Raw genomic sequence first — 16,272 nt, forward strand, 5'->3', positions numbered from 1 at the left:
CTCCCTCCTCTTGAATGGCCTCCTGTGCCATGGTGCCGTGGTCAGCTGGCTCATCCTCCTTACAGTCCTGTTCCTCATCCACACACGGAGCAAGTACCTCGTACCTGTTGGACAAGGTCAAGAACTGAGGCTCCTCTGTTCCTGAACACAGGATCCCTCTACCTGCCTCACTTGCAGTCACACCCTGCTGACACTGACCACTGACCGAATTTGAGGTACTTAATCTACCAGGTGTGACCGCCTCCTGAAGCAAAGCATCCAGGTAACTCTCCCCCTCCCGGATGTGCCACAGTGTCCAGAGCTCGGACTCCAGCTCATCAATTCTGAGCCGGTGTTCCTCCAGCAACCAACACTTGCTGCAGATGTGGTCACTGCGGCTCGCACTGGGATCTGCCAGCTCCCACATCATAATCAAAACCATAGAGCAACAGTGACTATTACACTGGGAGAATGTTGGTGTGTGTTTGACTTGACTAGTTGTCCTGCATGTGGCTGCAGAATTTTACACAAGATCATTTATAAACATAGTGGGATGGAACTTCTGATTTGGACACAAGTGGCAATCTGGGTACAAATTGAGCTCAAAATTGCACTAGCTTTCCAAACTGATTTTACGTTCAGGTTTCCTCTCAACCTACCTGCATAGTCAGAAATGTAAAATAGTCCAAGGACCAAGTCAATCACACAATGTTTTAGTACATATTCTTTTTTTCTTGCATTCATAAATATTCCTTTATATATTTAAGAGTGTTAACCAGGGACAGTTTTATTAATAAAACTGAAATACAGTTTGTCACAAAAAGTCATCAAAGTATAAGTGCCATGCCGAGTGACATATGCATCTCTGGTCTTCCAAATGTTCAGGTCATTGCACAGTAGATGACCTTGTTGTTGGAATTCTGGTTAAGCTGGTCTTAACCTGTAGTTTATGGATGTCCATACAGCGTGAGGCATTGGCACAAGTGGTACCAACTCCATTCATGCTGTTGTCTCGATATGAATCGCTTGCACTGACCATATTTGACTAGCGAGAAGGGAAGCATAAGGGGTTTTCCCACTGCCTTCCTCATGTTGAAGGGAACACAAATCCTCTTCCCAGAGGATTCTCCCTTCACCTCGCACCAGCCAGTCGTTTTCCTCTGAGGTTGTAGCTCCTCCGCCTTTATCGCCATGATGGCCAAGAGTGGAGCACAAAAAGTAAGTATCTTTAATAAGAACTTCTGGCTCACTATAACCTGACTTTAAGTAACTAAAAATGACTTTTCAAATAACCAAGACAGAATTGTTTGCTCCTTCCATTGTGTAGAGTAGTCAGTTTCTTAGTGAATAAAATATTTTAGAGTTTTTCAAAGATGTCTATGAGTGTCCTTGCGCCTAAAAGAAAGCTTAATTTTAAAAACCTTCTTTGAAGGCTTCCAAACTAGTATAAATAATGAAACATGTCATGGTGATTAATTTGATCAGAGGAGGGGAGGGAGGCATGGCATGTTTTGTGGATGCAGAATATAGTTAAACTAGCACAAAAGATTGCAGAATGTTGAATTGTGTAAACTAAACTTACACTTGAAATTTCACAATCTTTTGTGTTAGTTTGGCTGATCTTGGGAGAATGGTGTAACCTAGTGGATGCTCTACCCCAAGATACATACCAATTGTCAAAAAGCTTGCAAATGAGAGTTTCTTTCCTTACCTCCTCCTGATCTAAGACATCTTGCCAAATCATTGCCAGTTCCAAGTGGAAGGACTGCCACTGGAGGATGTTGAAGCAAATTTGCTTTGTCTGTGAAATAAGTAAACATTTTACAATGCATATTTTTTAACTGAACTCAGCTGCCCCATGTCACAACCTTTGACATTCTATAAAAGTGAAGGCCAGTAAAATGAATCTTCCAAAAACAAGTTTAATGATTTAAAAGGGAAAATAAAGTGCAGTTCCTCTGTTATTTGTATACCTACTGTTATCCTGGGAAAAATTTTGCTATTTGGAAGCGGCACTGAAATATAATTCGTGAAATATAATTCGTGATTGGTATTTGATGCCAGGAAGTTTATTGCCTGCAATAGTCTGCCAATATTCCTGGTATAAAAGAGATACAGTCCATCCCTAAAGAAGTTATTTTGCAATCTCAGTAGCCTGTTAACTTCCAAAATTGTAGATACTGTCCAATTAAAGTAACGGCAGGTCGTGTAACCCAATACCGAAGCACAAGCTAAATAATTTTTGTGGCAAATCCTGTATTAGAAAAGAACCCCGCTAGGATAAACCCCAGCTGTGTCCAAATGAAACAAAAAAGTTATCAAAAAAATAAATGATGAATTGATATAGACTGTTTTCTGCTCCTCTTGATTACTGCAGTGCTTTAGCAGATAGAATCAGATGTGAGTGATGAGTGAGAAGCCATGCCCTCAATTAACTTGTGATAATTGATCTAATATTATATAGTCATTTGCATCAGTACAAGTACTTACACAAAACAGTTGGTATAGGGTGGTTTCAGGGGACGACTAATTCTAAAATCAAAGCTCACATGAAATTTTATGGGAGGGGTGTTGATTTAATCAAGTCATGTTAGGGGGTTAGAATTTCTCTTTAGTGCTCAGGTGCAGCAAAAGGGAAACTAGTGTAAATCTGTTGTGCCAGATCCCTGTCCCATAAGATCTCCCCAGAGTTCTGACTCCCTGTGTAGGAACGCAAATAAGCTGGGTTGGAGCATTCTTGTCCTCCCCAATCATTTTCCTCTGACTTCACCCATGGAGCATCTGCACTGGGGAAATGGGTTCAACAATCTGAGCAGAAGGGCTTGCGCATACATCCTCCACCAGTCTGGAAGCACTCCCAAAATAAAAATCACAAAGGTATGTAGCAAAGTCCTCTTGCTCCCTTACCCCCAGCTGTTTAGCTCTAGCTGCTTCCCAATTCTAGGGCAAAGCCCAGCCAGTGGGTGGTCTAGTGCTGGGTGTGGCCAGACTCTGCAAACTGCTAAGGCTACAAAAATTAAGCAAATTTCTCCCTTTTGCCACTTCACACTGGGGTATGTTTCTGTGGGTACCATTTCACCTTTTCTGATCTGCATGCTTGAGCCTGAAACTTGAATGTTGGCAGGCTATTCAGCTGCAAAGAGATAGTTAAACCATATTCTATTGCTACCCAATTCCTACAAACAGGCTTCTCCACCGGGAGTTGCTGGATAGGATTCATGGCTGCATAGCTGTCAGTCTAATTTTGCTCCCCTTAGTACAGGAGTGCTGAGGCCAATTGTAACGTTCTTGCGCTACTTCAGCTGAGGTCTGTAAACTTGGCACAGACTTTGGATCAAACCTGGGTCTCTTTCAGTCTACATCACTTACTTACTCTCTACGATAGACTTACTGAGCCACGGAGAGAACTCCACAAAAATTAATAGTTGTGCTTGCACTTTATTTCCTTTTAGTTGGAAGAGTAAATCAATTCTACAAAAAGTACAATTGTTTATGCATGAATTCCCTCAAACAAATCTGCACAAAGTGTGGTAACGGGTGGGAAAAAGGTTGTTTTACCCGTCGGCTGCAATGGTAGGTTTTCGTGCCATATCGTCCCATTTCCATTAATTATGCAGCCACAGGAAACATACTGTCTCGCTGGCCTCAGATTTGCCTGTCACATCATTACCCTCACTGCTTCCTCATGCAGGGCGCCATGTTTAAATTGCAGCTAATGCACACTTCTCTATGTTTCTAGCCCAGGGCTGATCCAGTGAAGACATGGCCCCAAAAGCCAAGAAGAGTGCAGCCCCCCAATTCAGTGATACATCCCTGGGATACCGTCTGAACACTGGGAAGGCCTGCCGCAATTTCCTATACCCCCGCTCTGGCCGCAGGAGGCCCATCAGTCTCACCACTCCGACTCGGGAGGTGGTGGCAGAGGTGGTCAGTGCCAATGTTGCACAGAAGAGGTTGGTCATCTAGTGGAGAAAACGGATGAATTCCAGGATAAGGCAACCACCTTATCATTCTAAACTCACACACTCGCAAGGCCTTCACACATTCTCTGGCATCTCACTCACTGCCAGCTCAAGAGGCATCACCATTCACTCTCTCACACACACCCTCACATCACCATCTGGCCTCATTGCATCTGGAGACTGCCCCCCTCAGCTCCTCCCATTTTGAGGCCATTTGCACAGATCAATGTGTGATCCCACACACACCCTTGGAAACTCCCCCTTCCCCTGCAGACTCTTCCCTTGCCTGAGGCCACTTCTCCCCCTTCCCCAAGCAAAACCTAGCTCTGCAGCCATTGAAAAGCCACCCCCCTCCATCTTATGGCTGGTCTGGTAGGTAGAGACCTGCCTGTGAGCCCCCCTAAAAGTGATGTGGTGCTGCCTGTGAAGCCTGGCGCTGATGACCGTGAGTGCTGGCCGAAGCAAGGTAGGCAAACAGGCCTCAAAGTCCCGAGCAAAGTGCAGCTCACTCAGCTTATGTAAGTTGTGAAGCATGTTGGCATGCAATCATGCCAACATGCCCGACTGATCCAGAGAGCACGACTTATAACGAGATGCTAAACTGCTAAAGTGTTAATATTAGGCTCCTGACGTGTGGCGGGTGGAAATGTGGAGCGCCATTGACAGGTGATGCGGACGATCGCAAACTGGTATTAGAATATAATAACCTTCCCCACCGCCACCCCCACCAACACGCCCCCCCCCCCCCCCCCCCCCCCCCCCCCATCCCGGCCTGCAATGACACCCGATGTCAACGGAGCCGGAAAATTCTAGCCATAGTTGCATTTATAATACTTTTCTGTTGTGGAGCATCTGGCTCTTTCAGTGTTGGGGTTCTGAATGAAGCTTGGCTGCCTTACCCTTGGCTTAGTGGATTGTGGTTCGACTGTATTAGTGATATCTAACTTGTTTGTTTTGATGTTTTACTTGCATCATCACCAAGACACCCTGGAACAGTTTTGCTTAATATTTATAACACAGCATTAGGAAAGCTCAATAAGAATGCACTTGCTTTTGGTGGAATATTCTTCAACTGTGCTGAACCACGTAATTTATTTCCCAGTTTCTGAGAAACTCATATGCTTAAATAAAATGCAAAAAACAAACAAAAATACAGTATGAAAAACTGCAAATGTGTCAAAAATGTGAGATACCAATTCCAATGTAAAGCTCATATAAGGTGTTGGAGGGGTGGAGTGGGGAGGGGTGAAATTTAGATATTATTTACATTAAAACATTAATTAAAAAATCATGCTGGCCATGAGGCAGGGCTGAAAGAACCTCCCTGTTTGTTTTATTGAATAAAACTGCTTAATCTCTTTACTTGAATTACTATAGCCTTTTAACATATCTCCCCATTTGTAATTTTCTGCATCCCAGACCATCCACTTTCCTGAAATAGAAACAGGAAATGCACAGCAGTAAGCCCATTGAAAGAAAAGAAAAAAAATTCATGTGAGAGCCTTGATCCAAGGACTTGGCATTAATACATTTTTTGCTTTCCATTACTGACTGACTTGACATTAACTTGGGAACGTTCTGTTTTATTTCAGGTTTCTAACACTCATCCATTGCTTTGGGTGTATTTGTGAAGCCCATGGAAGCTAAAAGCCTTACCTATGCAATCTAGAATCCATCCTACTGTTCCATCGCCACCACAAGCCAGAATTCTAAAGTCTGGAACATCTCGGAAAAAATTTAACCTGAAAAAAGACATTGATTTGGTTTGTGAGAAGCCATTTTTAAAGGAATTTCTCCTTTCAATTTGTGGGTTCACAATTTTGTACATCTTTCCTCCACTGAATGATATATCACTGTAGAAACGGAGAAATCTTCACGCAGGTGGAAAGCCATTCAACACTTCTTGCCTCTGATGAATTTAAATCACAAGGGGCTGATGTTACACTGTTCTGCTTTCCTGATATTTCCCCAAACTATTCCCATTTTCCTGCCTTCTCCCTATTCTCTTTGAAATCTTTCCTCATTAATTAATTAGTCAGTATCTTTTTAAAGCTGGAATCAATTTGCCATCAATCATAACCCGTAGCAGAGCATTTCAGGTTTCAATAAATCTTTGCATGAAGTAGCTTTTCTCAATCTGTCCTTTGATGTAACTAAAGCTCTTCGTAAGATTAAAATCTTGCACCTTCAATTTACACAACAATGGAAATAACCCGCCTTCACCTCAGCTATCATTCTATTACTTCTATTATTTTGAAGACGACCATCAAACCCCCCCCCCCCCCCTCAATCTTCTTGATTTCACAGAATTAGCCTTTCCTTGTGACTCAGTCTCCTCATTCAAACAAATATCTCTAGGGCTATAAAATTCCTCCTGCAGTGAGTAGCACAAAGCTGCACACCATGCTCCAGTTGCAGTCTAATTATTTCTGTCTTTGCTTTTGTATTCGATTCCTCTCAACAGAAACCCTTAAATCCAATTTGTCTTTGAAATGGATTTTTTTTTAACCTGCTCACCCTTTTTAGCATTTATGGTTCTGCACACCTGGAAACTCTTCCTCCCCCAATGCATTGAGAAATTTATCATTTAAGATATATTTCCATTTTTCAACAGAATTTACCCGATTGAAATTGAGACTTAAACTGATTAGCAGTCCTGATACCTAGAGCTGGATTTTAAGCCTAGAGGAGGGTAGCAGGAAACAAGAAAATTCCTGGCTTGGCCCACCCGCCTTAGGAGAAAGTACCAAGAAGGATGGGATTTTCATTGTGGGGGGGTTGGGGGGATGGGGGGGGTGGGGGGACTGCAGTCGGGCCAACAAACCTGGGAAGGAGTCCACAGGGAGCCACAGAGGCTGCCGGATGCAGAGGCAGGCTGTTTAAAAGGCCTGCCTCAGTGTTCTGTGACTTCATCCTCAGTTATAATAAAAACAGAAAGGCCCTCTAGCCCTCAGCCTTCACACCTCCTCATCACCCATACATTCCCCATGCCACCTCATGCCCCCCAAACCAAACCCTCTGCCCCCTCACGCTCCCCCATGCCGAGGTATGTCCTAACCAACACCTTTGGCTCATCACATCCCCATGTCAAATTATGCACCTTTTCAATCAACTACTATGGCCACCCATGCCAAGGTATGCCCCCAAGCCTCATTATGCATCATTGGCTCAGAGCCCAGACATTCATTTGAGCACTGAAACACCTGAGTCCCAGGGAAAACATTGTTTGAGTGATAGTTCAGATCTATGCTATCAATTGCACAATGTAGACTTACACAAGATAAAGAGATTTCAAATGCTTTCAGTTTCAGTTATTGATACTTTAAAAGGAATGGATGATTGACACTTTTATTGGACCAAAAGGAGTTTTTTTTTACAAAAGTGAAAATTAATGAATGACTTTTTAAAGCTTTTCTTTGCACATCCTATTGTCACTATGGGCTTCATTGCTTCCATACAATATAAAGAGGGTGAATGGACATAGAAGTGCCATAGCTTGGAATGGGAGCCTGAAGGACTATAGGATTTGGTTGGGGAGCTTACTTTGGCATGGGGGAGCATGAAGAGGACCTTTTGAACTTAGCTTTCAAAAGATTCCCTCATGCAAACTATGATTCATGACACCTCTGAGGTGCTGTGAACCATGACTCTTTGGAAAGCTGGCCTGACTCAATGAATATTGCAGAGGACTAGGACAATTGCCTATCCCTGCAGTGGAGCTGACCAAGTCAGGAATGCAGATTGTGGGCTGGCGAGCTGAACAAGACTGAACCCTTAAAAAGCCCGTTGAAAATTTGGAATCCCTGGGAATGTGGTCGGGAGTCTTAGAATGGGTCCCGGCCACCATTTTCAACCCTCCACAGATTCTTTGGAACTTAGGAATCCTAGTCCACAGATTCGGTCAATACATTTGAACAATGAACAACAAATATTGGGAGTGTAACTGCTCCGATGACTGATGGTTCAGCAAGAAAAACATTCCAGCTCAAAAATCATGCTTCCAAGTTAAAATTTATAATACTGCACTTCAATGGTAATTCTCTCTTTGGATTTAAAACTTAAATGGTTACTCATGCTATTCCTTCATCTTCTATACAGCAATCAGTATCCATATATCAAATCTTGAGTGATGAATCGCTAGTCAGAACAAATTGCTAGTAGAACTGTGTTCATTTCCAACCGGTTCAAATTAGTGGTGTTATGCTGTAATTGTTCCATCTGTTGCTACAAATTATTTACCTTTGATTTTTATTTCAATTATTTTTGAAGTTAAGAAATTTAAACTGCAATTGGAAAAATTTGCCCTGCAAAGTAAAAAACAATTTTGGAACCTGGCTACTCCCAAATTCTGCTTGAAATTTCCTCATTGAAACAGAAACATTCTTAGATGGTCCGTTCTGAACAAGGGAGAATTGGTGACTGACCTAACAAATAGCACAAGTGGACATGACTAAGGTTCTTGTAATGAAATGGATAACTGTCAACCGATACAAAGCTTACTTTAAGTTTTAAAATCAACTGTGTTGTGCTTTGTTTATTTTCCATAGAAGCAGGTGGCTTAGAGAAATGCATGAAGAAGAATAGTTTTTGATTCATTAGAAACAATGGAAACATCAATCCCTGAAGATGGGAATTTTAGAAGAAATAGGCAGGTTTGAAACATTTAGCAGAAAATTTCCAAGTCTTGGGGCAGAGTTGCATTGCTGAACATTCGTCCATATTTCCAATATACACAAAGCTGTTTGACTGCAGCACAAAGGATGAACTTTTACCGCTTAGTTATTTTTCAGATGAAAATATTGGGCAGCATCCACAGAATTTGCAGGGTCAACAGTTAACAAAGCAACAGGCTTGATAACTTGGGTGACTTTAATATTGACAAAACCTGAATGCACACAGATACAACAATGGCCCATTTCAGTAGAGGAATCCTTACAGTTATACTGCTTCAACTCCATTCGGGGCATGGAGCTTTGCAGCTGAAGGGAGGTCAAATTGGAAGAAAGTGTCCTTTGCAACTTCCTGCAGTTCTAGGAGCAGTGCACAACAGCACTTCAATTCTCCAGGCAGACAGTGGCAGTGTTCAGTCACATCCTGCAAGAAGACCTGCAACCAATTGTTAACAGCAAGCTAAGTGATGTCTGTTGCAAGTCAAGGTCACTACAGCCCTAAAATTCCCTGCCTCTGCCACCTTCCAGGGTCTCCTCCCCTTCCTTTCAGAATGGGAATCCTTGAAGGATCCCCATCAAGCAATGTCTTGAAGCTCCTTTACAGTTCAGAGCTTATAATTGCAAGTATGTTTTAAATCTATAAGTCAAAAAGTACACAAGCTATGATAGGAAAAATATCCACTTTGAATAATGGCCACCTCAGAACTTGTACCTTTCATGGTTTGTGCATGGCAGGAGGAAGTGGCATTAATCATAGAATTACATAGAGTATATAGCATATAAACAGGCTATATGGCCCAACAGGTTATGCCAATATTTATGCTCCACATGAACCTAATCAGAAAATAGATTAGAGAATAGCATAGGCCCCATAAAGAATTTAAAGACATTGTATAGCCCCAATTTTAATATATTCTTGAAGGCCTTATTTGTTTCATATATGAGTTCTAGCCAGGAACTCTTTCAAACACCTTCCCATTTACCCCACTTTGTCCTACCCACCCTCACAGGGAAATCAGGCAGGTTCTACCTTCAACATTAATTGGGAAGGAGATAAAACCAATAATCTCATTCTCAGCCAAACTGGGGCAGTAAGGAGACTAAAAGCACTCCAAATAGCTAGAAGTGAACAGGTATTGACTGTAACATTAGGGTTAAGTAAAGTTAAAAGTAGTCCTCTGAACTGCTTTTATTTGAATCACGTTTTCTTCCTGCTGTGCTCTCCAGAAATAATTTGAACAGTCTTTACATAAGTTTTTTTTTGTCTTTGATGACTGCCTATGTCCATATTCCTATTGTGTTACTTAGCAAGTCTCAGTGAAAGTCTTTACAGACTTCAAAAGTTGCAACTTCCGAAATTTTCCATAGGGCAGAATTTTACATCCCATGGGCGTGTGCCCACCCAATCCAAACGGGAGTGAAATAGTGCATGGTGAGCATCCCAATGTCATCGTGCACTCTCATGATCTTTCGGTCGGCGGGGGCTTGCAAGAGGCGGCAGCGCACCTGTCAACAATTAAGAGGCATATTAAAGCCCTCAAGCAGGTAATTAATTGCATTTTTTGTAGCTCACTCAACCATTCAGTTGGTGGGTGGGCGAATAGGCCAAGCAGCCTTTACATTTTTTACAACATGGCATCACAAGTCAATCAACTGGAAGAGACCCTCAGAACATTTAATTCTACCTCGGTGAAGCATCGCCAAAAGCAGAGTTAATTCTTGCTGTCATTCACCATCAGGTGATGCACTACAATTGGGAAAAGAGTGGATATTCAAATCATGATCACTTTCATTGATCTGGAACATTTCTTGAGCGTCTGCAACCACAGCCATGGATATGGAGACTAAATTCACCACTTAGCTTCTCTCATCTAAACTTTGAATGATATCTCTGGTTGACAGGATGCCTCTCAGCGTGAAAGAGAATAATCCTCTTTTCCAGGAACCTGTTGCTGCCCCTGGCATACCCTCCCACACTCTTCATTGAACCACGGTTGATCCCCTGGCTTGATGGTAATGATAGAGTAGGGCTGCTGCTGATGGCCCACAGTGCCTCATGGATGTCCAGACTCGAGTTGCTAGAACTGTTCGAAATCTATCCCATTTAACACAGTGGCAGTGCCACACAACACGGTGGAGGGTCTCCTCAATGTGAAGGCGGAACTTCGACTCCACAACAGCTGTGCGATGGTCACTCCCACCCATTCCGTAATGGATAGATGCAGACAGGCAGGTTGATGAAGATGAGGTCAAGTATGTTTGTTCCCTCACTGCCTGCCGCAGACCTAGTCTAGCACCTATGTTCTTTAGGACTCGGCCAGCTTAATCTGGAATGGTGAAACCGAGGCACACTTGGTGATAGGCATTGAAGTCCCTCACCTAGAGTACATTCTGTGTCCTTTCCACCCTCAGTCCTTCCTCCAAGTGGTGTTCAACATGTAGGAGCACTGATTCATCAGCTGAGGGGGGCAGTACATGTTAATCAGCAGGAGGTTTCCTCGCCCATCTACGACCAGATGCCAGGAAACTTCACGGAGGCCAGAGCCGATGTTGAGGACACCCAGGGCAATTCCCTCTTGACCGTATGCCACTGTGCTGCCACCTCTGTTGGGTCTGACCTGCCAGTGAGACAGGACATACCCAGGGATGGTGATGGTGGTATCTGGGACAGGATCTGTAAGGTATGATTCCGTGAGGATGACTATGTCAGGCTGTTGTTTGATGAGTCTGTGAGATGGCTCTCCCAATTTGGCACAAGCCCCCAGGTGTTAGTAAGAGGACTTTGCAGGATCAACAGGGCTGGGTTTGCTATTGTCGTTTCTGGTGCGTAGATCGATGCTGGTGGCCCTTCCAGTTTCATTTCATTTTATTGACTTTTTAGTGGTTTGATACAACTTAATTGATTGCTAGGCCATTACAAAGGGCGTTAAAGAGTGAACCACCTTACTGCAGATCTACTTCTAGGATCTAGTTTCATTTTAGAGTATAGAGAGCTGGTCTAAAGCTTTGTTTCTTGCATTCTAATGCGATTTTATGACGCTTGAAGGGAAGTTAAAACAAAGACAACATCCACAGAGACAGAGAAAACCAGAAAAGCATTTTAGTCCAGTTGAAGCCAGGATTCCAAAGAAGCTGGACAGGAGAGGAAACTGCAAGGGGCAGGTTACAGAAACCAAAGAAGAAGGTCCCCAAAACCACAAGTTGGAACAGGAAAGGTCCCTAGAGGACTGTTCAGTCAAAGGACAAGGACAGGAACCTGGAAAAAGTCCTGTTAAGAGGAGTTAAGATCGAGGACCTAAGATAGGCTCCAAGCTTAAAAGGATAAAACTGCAAGATACAGAATTAAAGCAACATAGGTTTGCGAGAAGCCAGAAGGTCCAAGGGGACAGCCAAAGGTCTGTAACTCTTTACTATGTGCATGTGAAGCAGCAGTGTTCTGTTGGCACGGCTGAGTCAGTGAGAGTGAGTGTGTGGAAGAAAGCTTGAATGCATGTGACAATCCAGGGTAGAGGAACATTGCAAGGAAAGTTTGAAACCCTAGAGTTGGACCCCTTTGGAAGGCATCTGAGAGAAGGTGTCCTTCGAGAGAAGATTCCAAAGCAAGTTCTTCGAGAGAAACATAGAAAAATAGGAATAGGTCATTCGGCCCTTCGAGCTTGTTCCGCCATTCAATATGATCATTGCTGATCCTCTATCTCAACGCCATACTCCCATTCTCTCCCCATACCCTTTGATGCCTTTAGAGTGGGGATTGGAAACCCTCACATGAAAGACAGAGTTTAGCGAGACCAGTTGGCTCACAGTGTGACAAGAGTCTGTGGGGAGTTGATGAGAGATCCATTGCATCTGTTTGTGGTGGCATCTGTCACTTGGTTTCAGAGTGTGGTGTGTCTGGCCACAGGTCGCCTATTGGTTTTCATGGACTGTACTTACTGTGAACATCAGAGTATAAGATAGAAACATAGAAACTAGGAGAAGGAGTAGGCCATTCAGCCCTTCAAGCCTGCTCTGCCATTCATTATGATCATGGCTGAACATCCAACTCAATAGCCTGCTCCCGCTTTCTCCCCATTACCCTTTGATCCCTTTTGCCCTAAGAGCTATATCTAACTCCTTCTTGAAAACATACAATGTTTTGGTCTCAACTACTTTCTGTGGTAATGAATTCCACAGGCTCACCACTCTCTGGCTGAAGAAATTTCTCCTCATCTCATTCCTAAATGGTCTACCCCATATCCTCAGTCTGTGACCCCTGGTTCTCAACTGCCCCACCATCAAGAACATCCTTCCTGCATCTACCAATAGCTTTTGTAATGTGTGTCATCCTTACAAATCTGTATATATCTGTAAAAGTATATTTATGGGTGAAGGAGTATTGTAATTAAGTTCATTTTTCCCGTTTAATAAATGTTTTATTCTTTTGTTAAAAATTCAACAGCTGACTCCTGTGACTCTTTTTTTTATTCATTCATGGGATTTGGGCATCGCTGGAACCATCATTTATTGCCCATCCCTAACTGCCCTTGTTCAGAGGGCATTTAAGAGTCAACCACATTGCTGTGGATCTGGAGATCACATGTAGGTCAGACCAGGTAAGGACAGCAGATTTACTTCCCTAAAGGAAATTAGTGAACCAGATGTTTTTTTTTTACGACAATCAGCAATGGTTTCATGATTATAAATTTTTAAAATTCCAGATGTTTATTAAATTCATCATCTGCCATGGTGGAATTTGAACCTGGGTCCCCAAAGAATTATCCTGGGTCTCTGAATTACCAGTCCAGTGGCAATACCACTAGGCCACTGTTCAGTAGCCTAGTTCAGCACCCTCCGTGTATCAAAATAAAAAATAAAGTTAGGATCTATCAAGCCAGGTTCTACCTTGGGACCTGACTTGTCCAGTCATAACATCAGCTGGGGTTACAATGCAGTGCTTCTTTCTCCATAACTGGTCAAATGGTGACTACCTTCGCCTTTTGTTTATGACTTAAGAACTATAAAGAATAATAAGATGGCAAACCAGTTGAGGATAGCATGAAGATAGCAATTTATTTATCACAATTAGGCCTCTATCTGCCATATAGGCCTGATACTGGATGATTCAGCACAATATTTATAGGTTCACTGGCAGTGGGTGTTGAGAAGTCATAGTGCAACTACTTTCCTAGACCAAGAATGTGGCCATGCTGCTGACACATATGGATCTCATTTAAATGTAATATTTATTCAAATAAGGTCCCTTTGTAATTTTTCCAACTGTGAACAAAGTTCTGGCCATGGTGTTCTATTCACTCACTTTAAACAGTTGCATCAGGGATCCCAGGGCCTGACCTGCTAAAATAAACTGCACTTCACATTGTTGTCGCATAAATTTCGATTTTATGATATTGCTGTTTGTTATGAAGATATAATAATTTTCATAATATTATTGTGATTTGTTGCAATGATAGGTTAATCCTAGGGTTTGGATTAGTTTGTGTGCGTAGGTGTGCATGTTGGGTTTTAAGTGAATTGCAGACAGCTGGTCTGGGTGCTCTTATGTATCAGAAGAGAAGCTACATTTGAAATGCTAAATACATAAGCATGGCTGAAGTTTTAGAATGTGAGGTGTGAAGAACATTTATATTTTTAGATAACCCAGAGTCATAAATTTCAAAGAGATGGTAAGGTGTTACACCTAGCCAACAGAGGCTAAGCCAAACAGTGTATTTATTTTTCCCAAAGGTTAATGATAACATCAGTGCTATGAAAGATTTATATTGTGGAAAAAGTAAAGTTGCAAAGACATATTGGAACAATGGTATTTACACTGAAAAAGGAGACAAATATGTAAAGGAGATGAGGCTATGTGTAAGGAAAGAAGGAATTCTAAGATCCAACAAGTGTGAAAAGCCTCCAGCCTCTATATACCAAGCTGCTATCTCCAGGGACCGAAGCTAAGAGAATTCATTTTAAATATCAATCTCCAGGGTATTGTGTGCTTTGCCTGGATCTGTTGAAATCTATATTGTTTTACTGTTGTCTTAACGGAGGTATAACTGGGAGCTAGATTAATTAGGCGATTTAGGAGTTATCATGTTACTAATTTGTAGACCTATGTATGTGCTTAAAATCATTTATTTTATTAATTAAATGTTTAACTTAGTTTTGTAAAAACACCTCTAAGACTCAGTGGTCTTATTATTACTGAATTCAAGGCACACATTTTGAAATAAAAATACAACTTGCAAAACAGTTGTGGCAGCTCAGCATTTACCATCTGCTGTGTCATAACACTGTTATTTATGTTGTAATGGAAATGGGGCACTTACACCCAATTTTCTCAGGTCAGCTTATTAACATAGCAGATTTAGATTGATGTAGGCTACCCATGAGAAATGGGAAGAGACAACTGCAAATAAATGCAATTTTTTTAAAAAAGGGTAGGTACACTTAAAGGGGAGTGTTACAATTATAGGCCAAAAACTCTGAAATGGGAAAGAGTTAAAAATGATAATGAGGTCCCACCAATAAATTCAGCAGGACCTCCGCATTCTTGGGATTTGTGGGTTTGCACTTCTACCCTGCAACCATTTCCCTGCTTCCTCCCTGTAAATATCAAGGCTGAAGCATTAGTAAGCATCTATTTTGAATATAGTACAAATAATTTAAGAATTTTGTAATAGAAACGTAATAAACCTACTCCTGAGACCTGTCACTCATTACTATCACTTCTAGCTGTGATGTTAAGAATATTTTCTGTGGTGAAATCTTGGGGAATAAATGACCACTTCAAGCACCACTAAATACCATGGATCTGTTAGTGCTGTAAATATTTAATATTTATTTCACACATCTGCAAAAGTACTAATGCGCATACATGAATGTCTACATGTACATAAGTGTATATTTTTTTCCAATTTCTCCTGCCCTTCAATTAACTGGTTTGATATTTTCATGTTCAAATACAAGGCCAGAGGAATGATAAATGATTAATCTGAGACTCCAAACTTTGCCTGGTTCTTTCAGTTTGATACCAGATATGCTTTGTCACTTGATGAGAATTAATAAATGCAGCTGAGCCATGGAGAAGCTGAAAAGCTATCTATGGCAATAGCTCAATTCACTGAAGGTTTAATTTTTAAATTTCCATTTTAGGGAAGATGTTTTTGCGCCATTTTGTCTCATCTTTAGAACTTTGTTTGAATCCAGTTCAGGCAAAATGAATATTTGTTTCCTTTCTTTCCTAGAGTTAAGCATTGATGCAAGTTCACAAAACATCACTCTCACTCTGAAAGATGTTTGTGAGAGAAATCGGAGTGTGATATTGCTACAGTAACAGGGACTACTTGTGGGTGATGGTAAAGAATGTTGTTGAAATAAATCACCCAAGCTAAGCTTAATGTTGGAGAAACTTCGAGAAAGGGACATTTTTTCTAAAAAAGAGAGAACTGAAGACTTATTCTCTTTTTTTGACAAATGCTTCTCATTCTTTGGATCCCTGAGAAAAAAGGACTTTTTCAGTCTCCAGGAATGTGCTGTCTACCACTCTTCTATCCTCCAATTGGGGAGCAGAAAGACATTAGGACTTAGATCCACTTTTTGGGAAGCCCCTTAAGGGAGTGACATTTTGACACTGGGGACAAAATGAAGCAGAAGGGCTGTTTTTATTCTTTCCATCT

The 16,272-nt window shown here is 41.8% G+C and overlaps 1 protein-coding gene across 3 annotated transcripts in view; it reads right to left on the reverse strand.

Annotated features, from left to right (window-relative positions):
* The window catches only part of dgkb (diacylglycerol kinase, beta), a 975,484-nt gene that overhangs the window by 574,455 nt on the left and 384,757 nt on the right, over positions 1 to 16,272 (reverse strand). For all 3 annotated transcript variants that reach the window (XM_041184471.1, XM_041184469.1, XM_041184470.1), the window contains 2 exons: positions 5,598 to 5,683; positions 1,691 to 1,780 (listed from right to left, as the gene is read on the reverse strand). In XM_041184471.1, the coding sequence (XP_041040405.1) occupies positions 1,691 to 1,780; positions 5,598 to 5,683 (176 nt within the window). The remainder of the gene's footprint in view (positions 1 to 1,690; positions 1,781 to 5,597; positions 5,684 to 16,272) is intronic.

The sequence above is a fragment of the Carcharodon carcharias genome, chromosome 3 (genome assembly GCF_017639515.1).
Source record: "Carcharodon carcharias isolate sCarCar2 chromosome 3, sCarCar2.pri, whole genome shotgun sequence".
Classification (NCBI taxonomy): Eukaryota; Metazoa; Chordata; class Chondrichthyes; order Lamniformes; family Lamnidae; genus Carcharodon; species Carcharodon carcharias.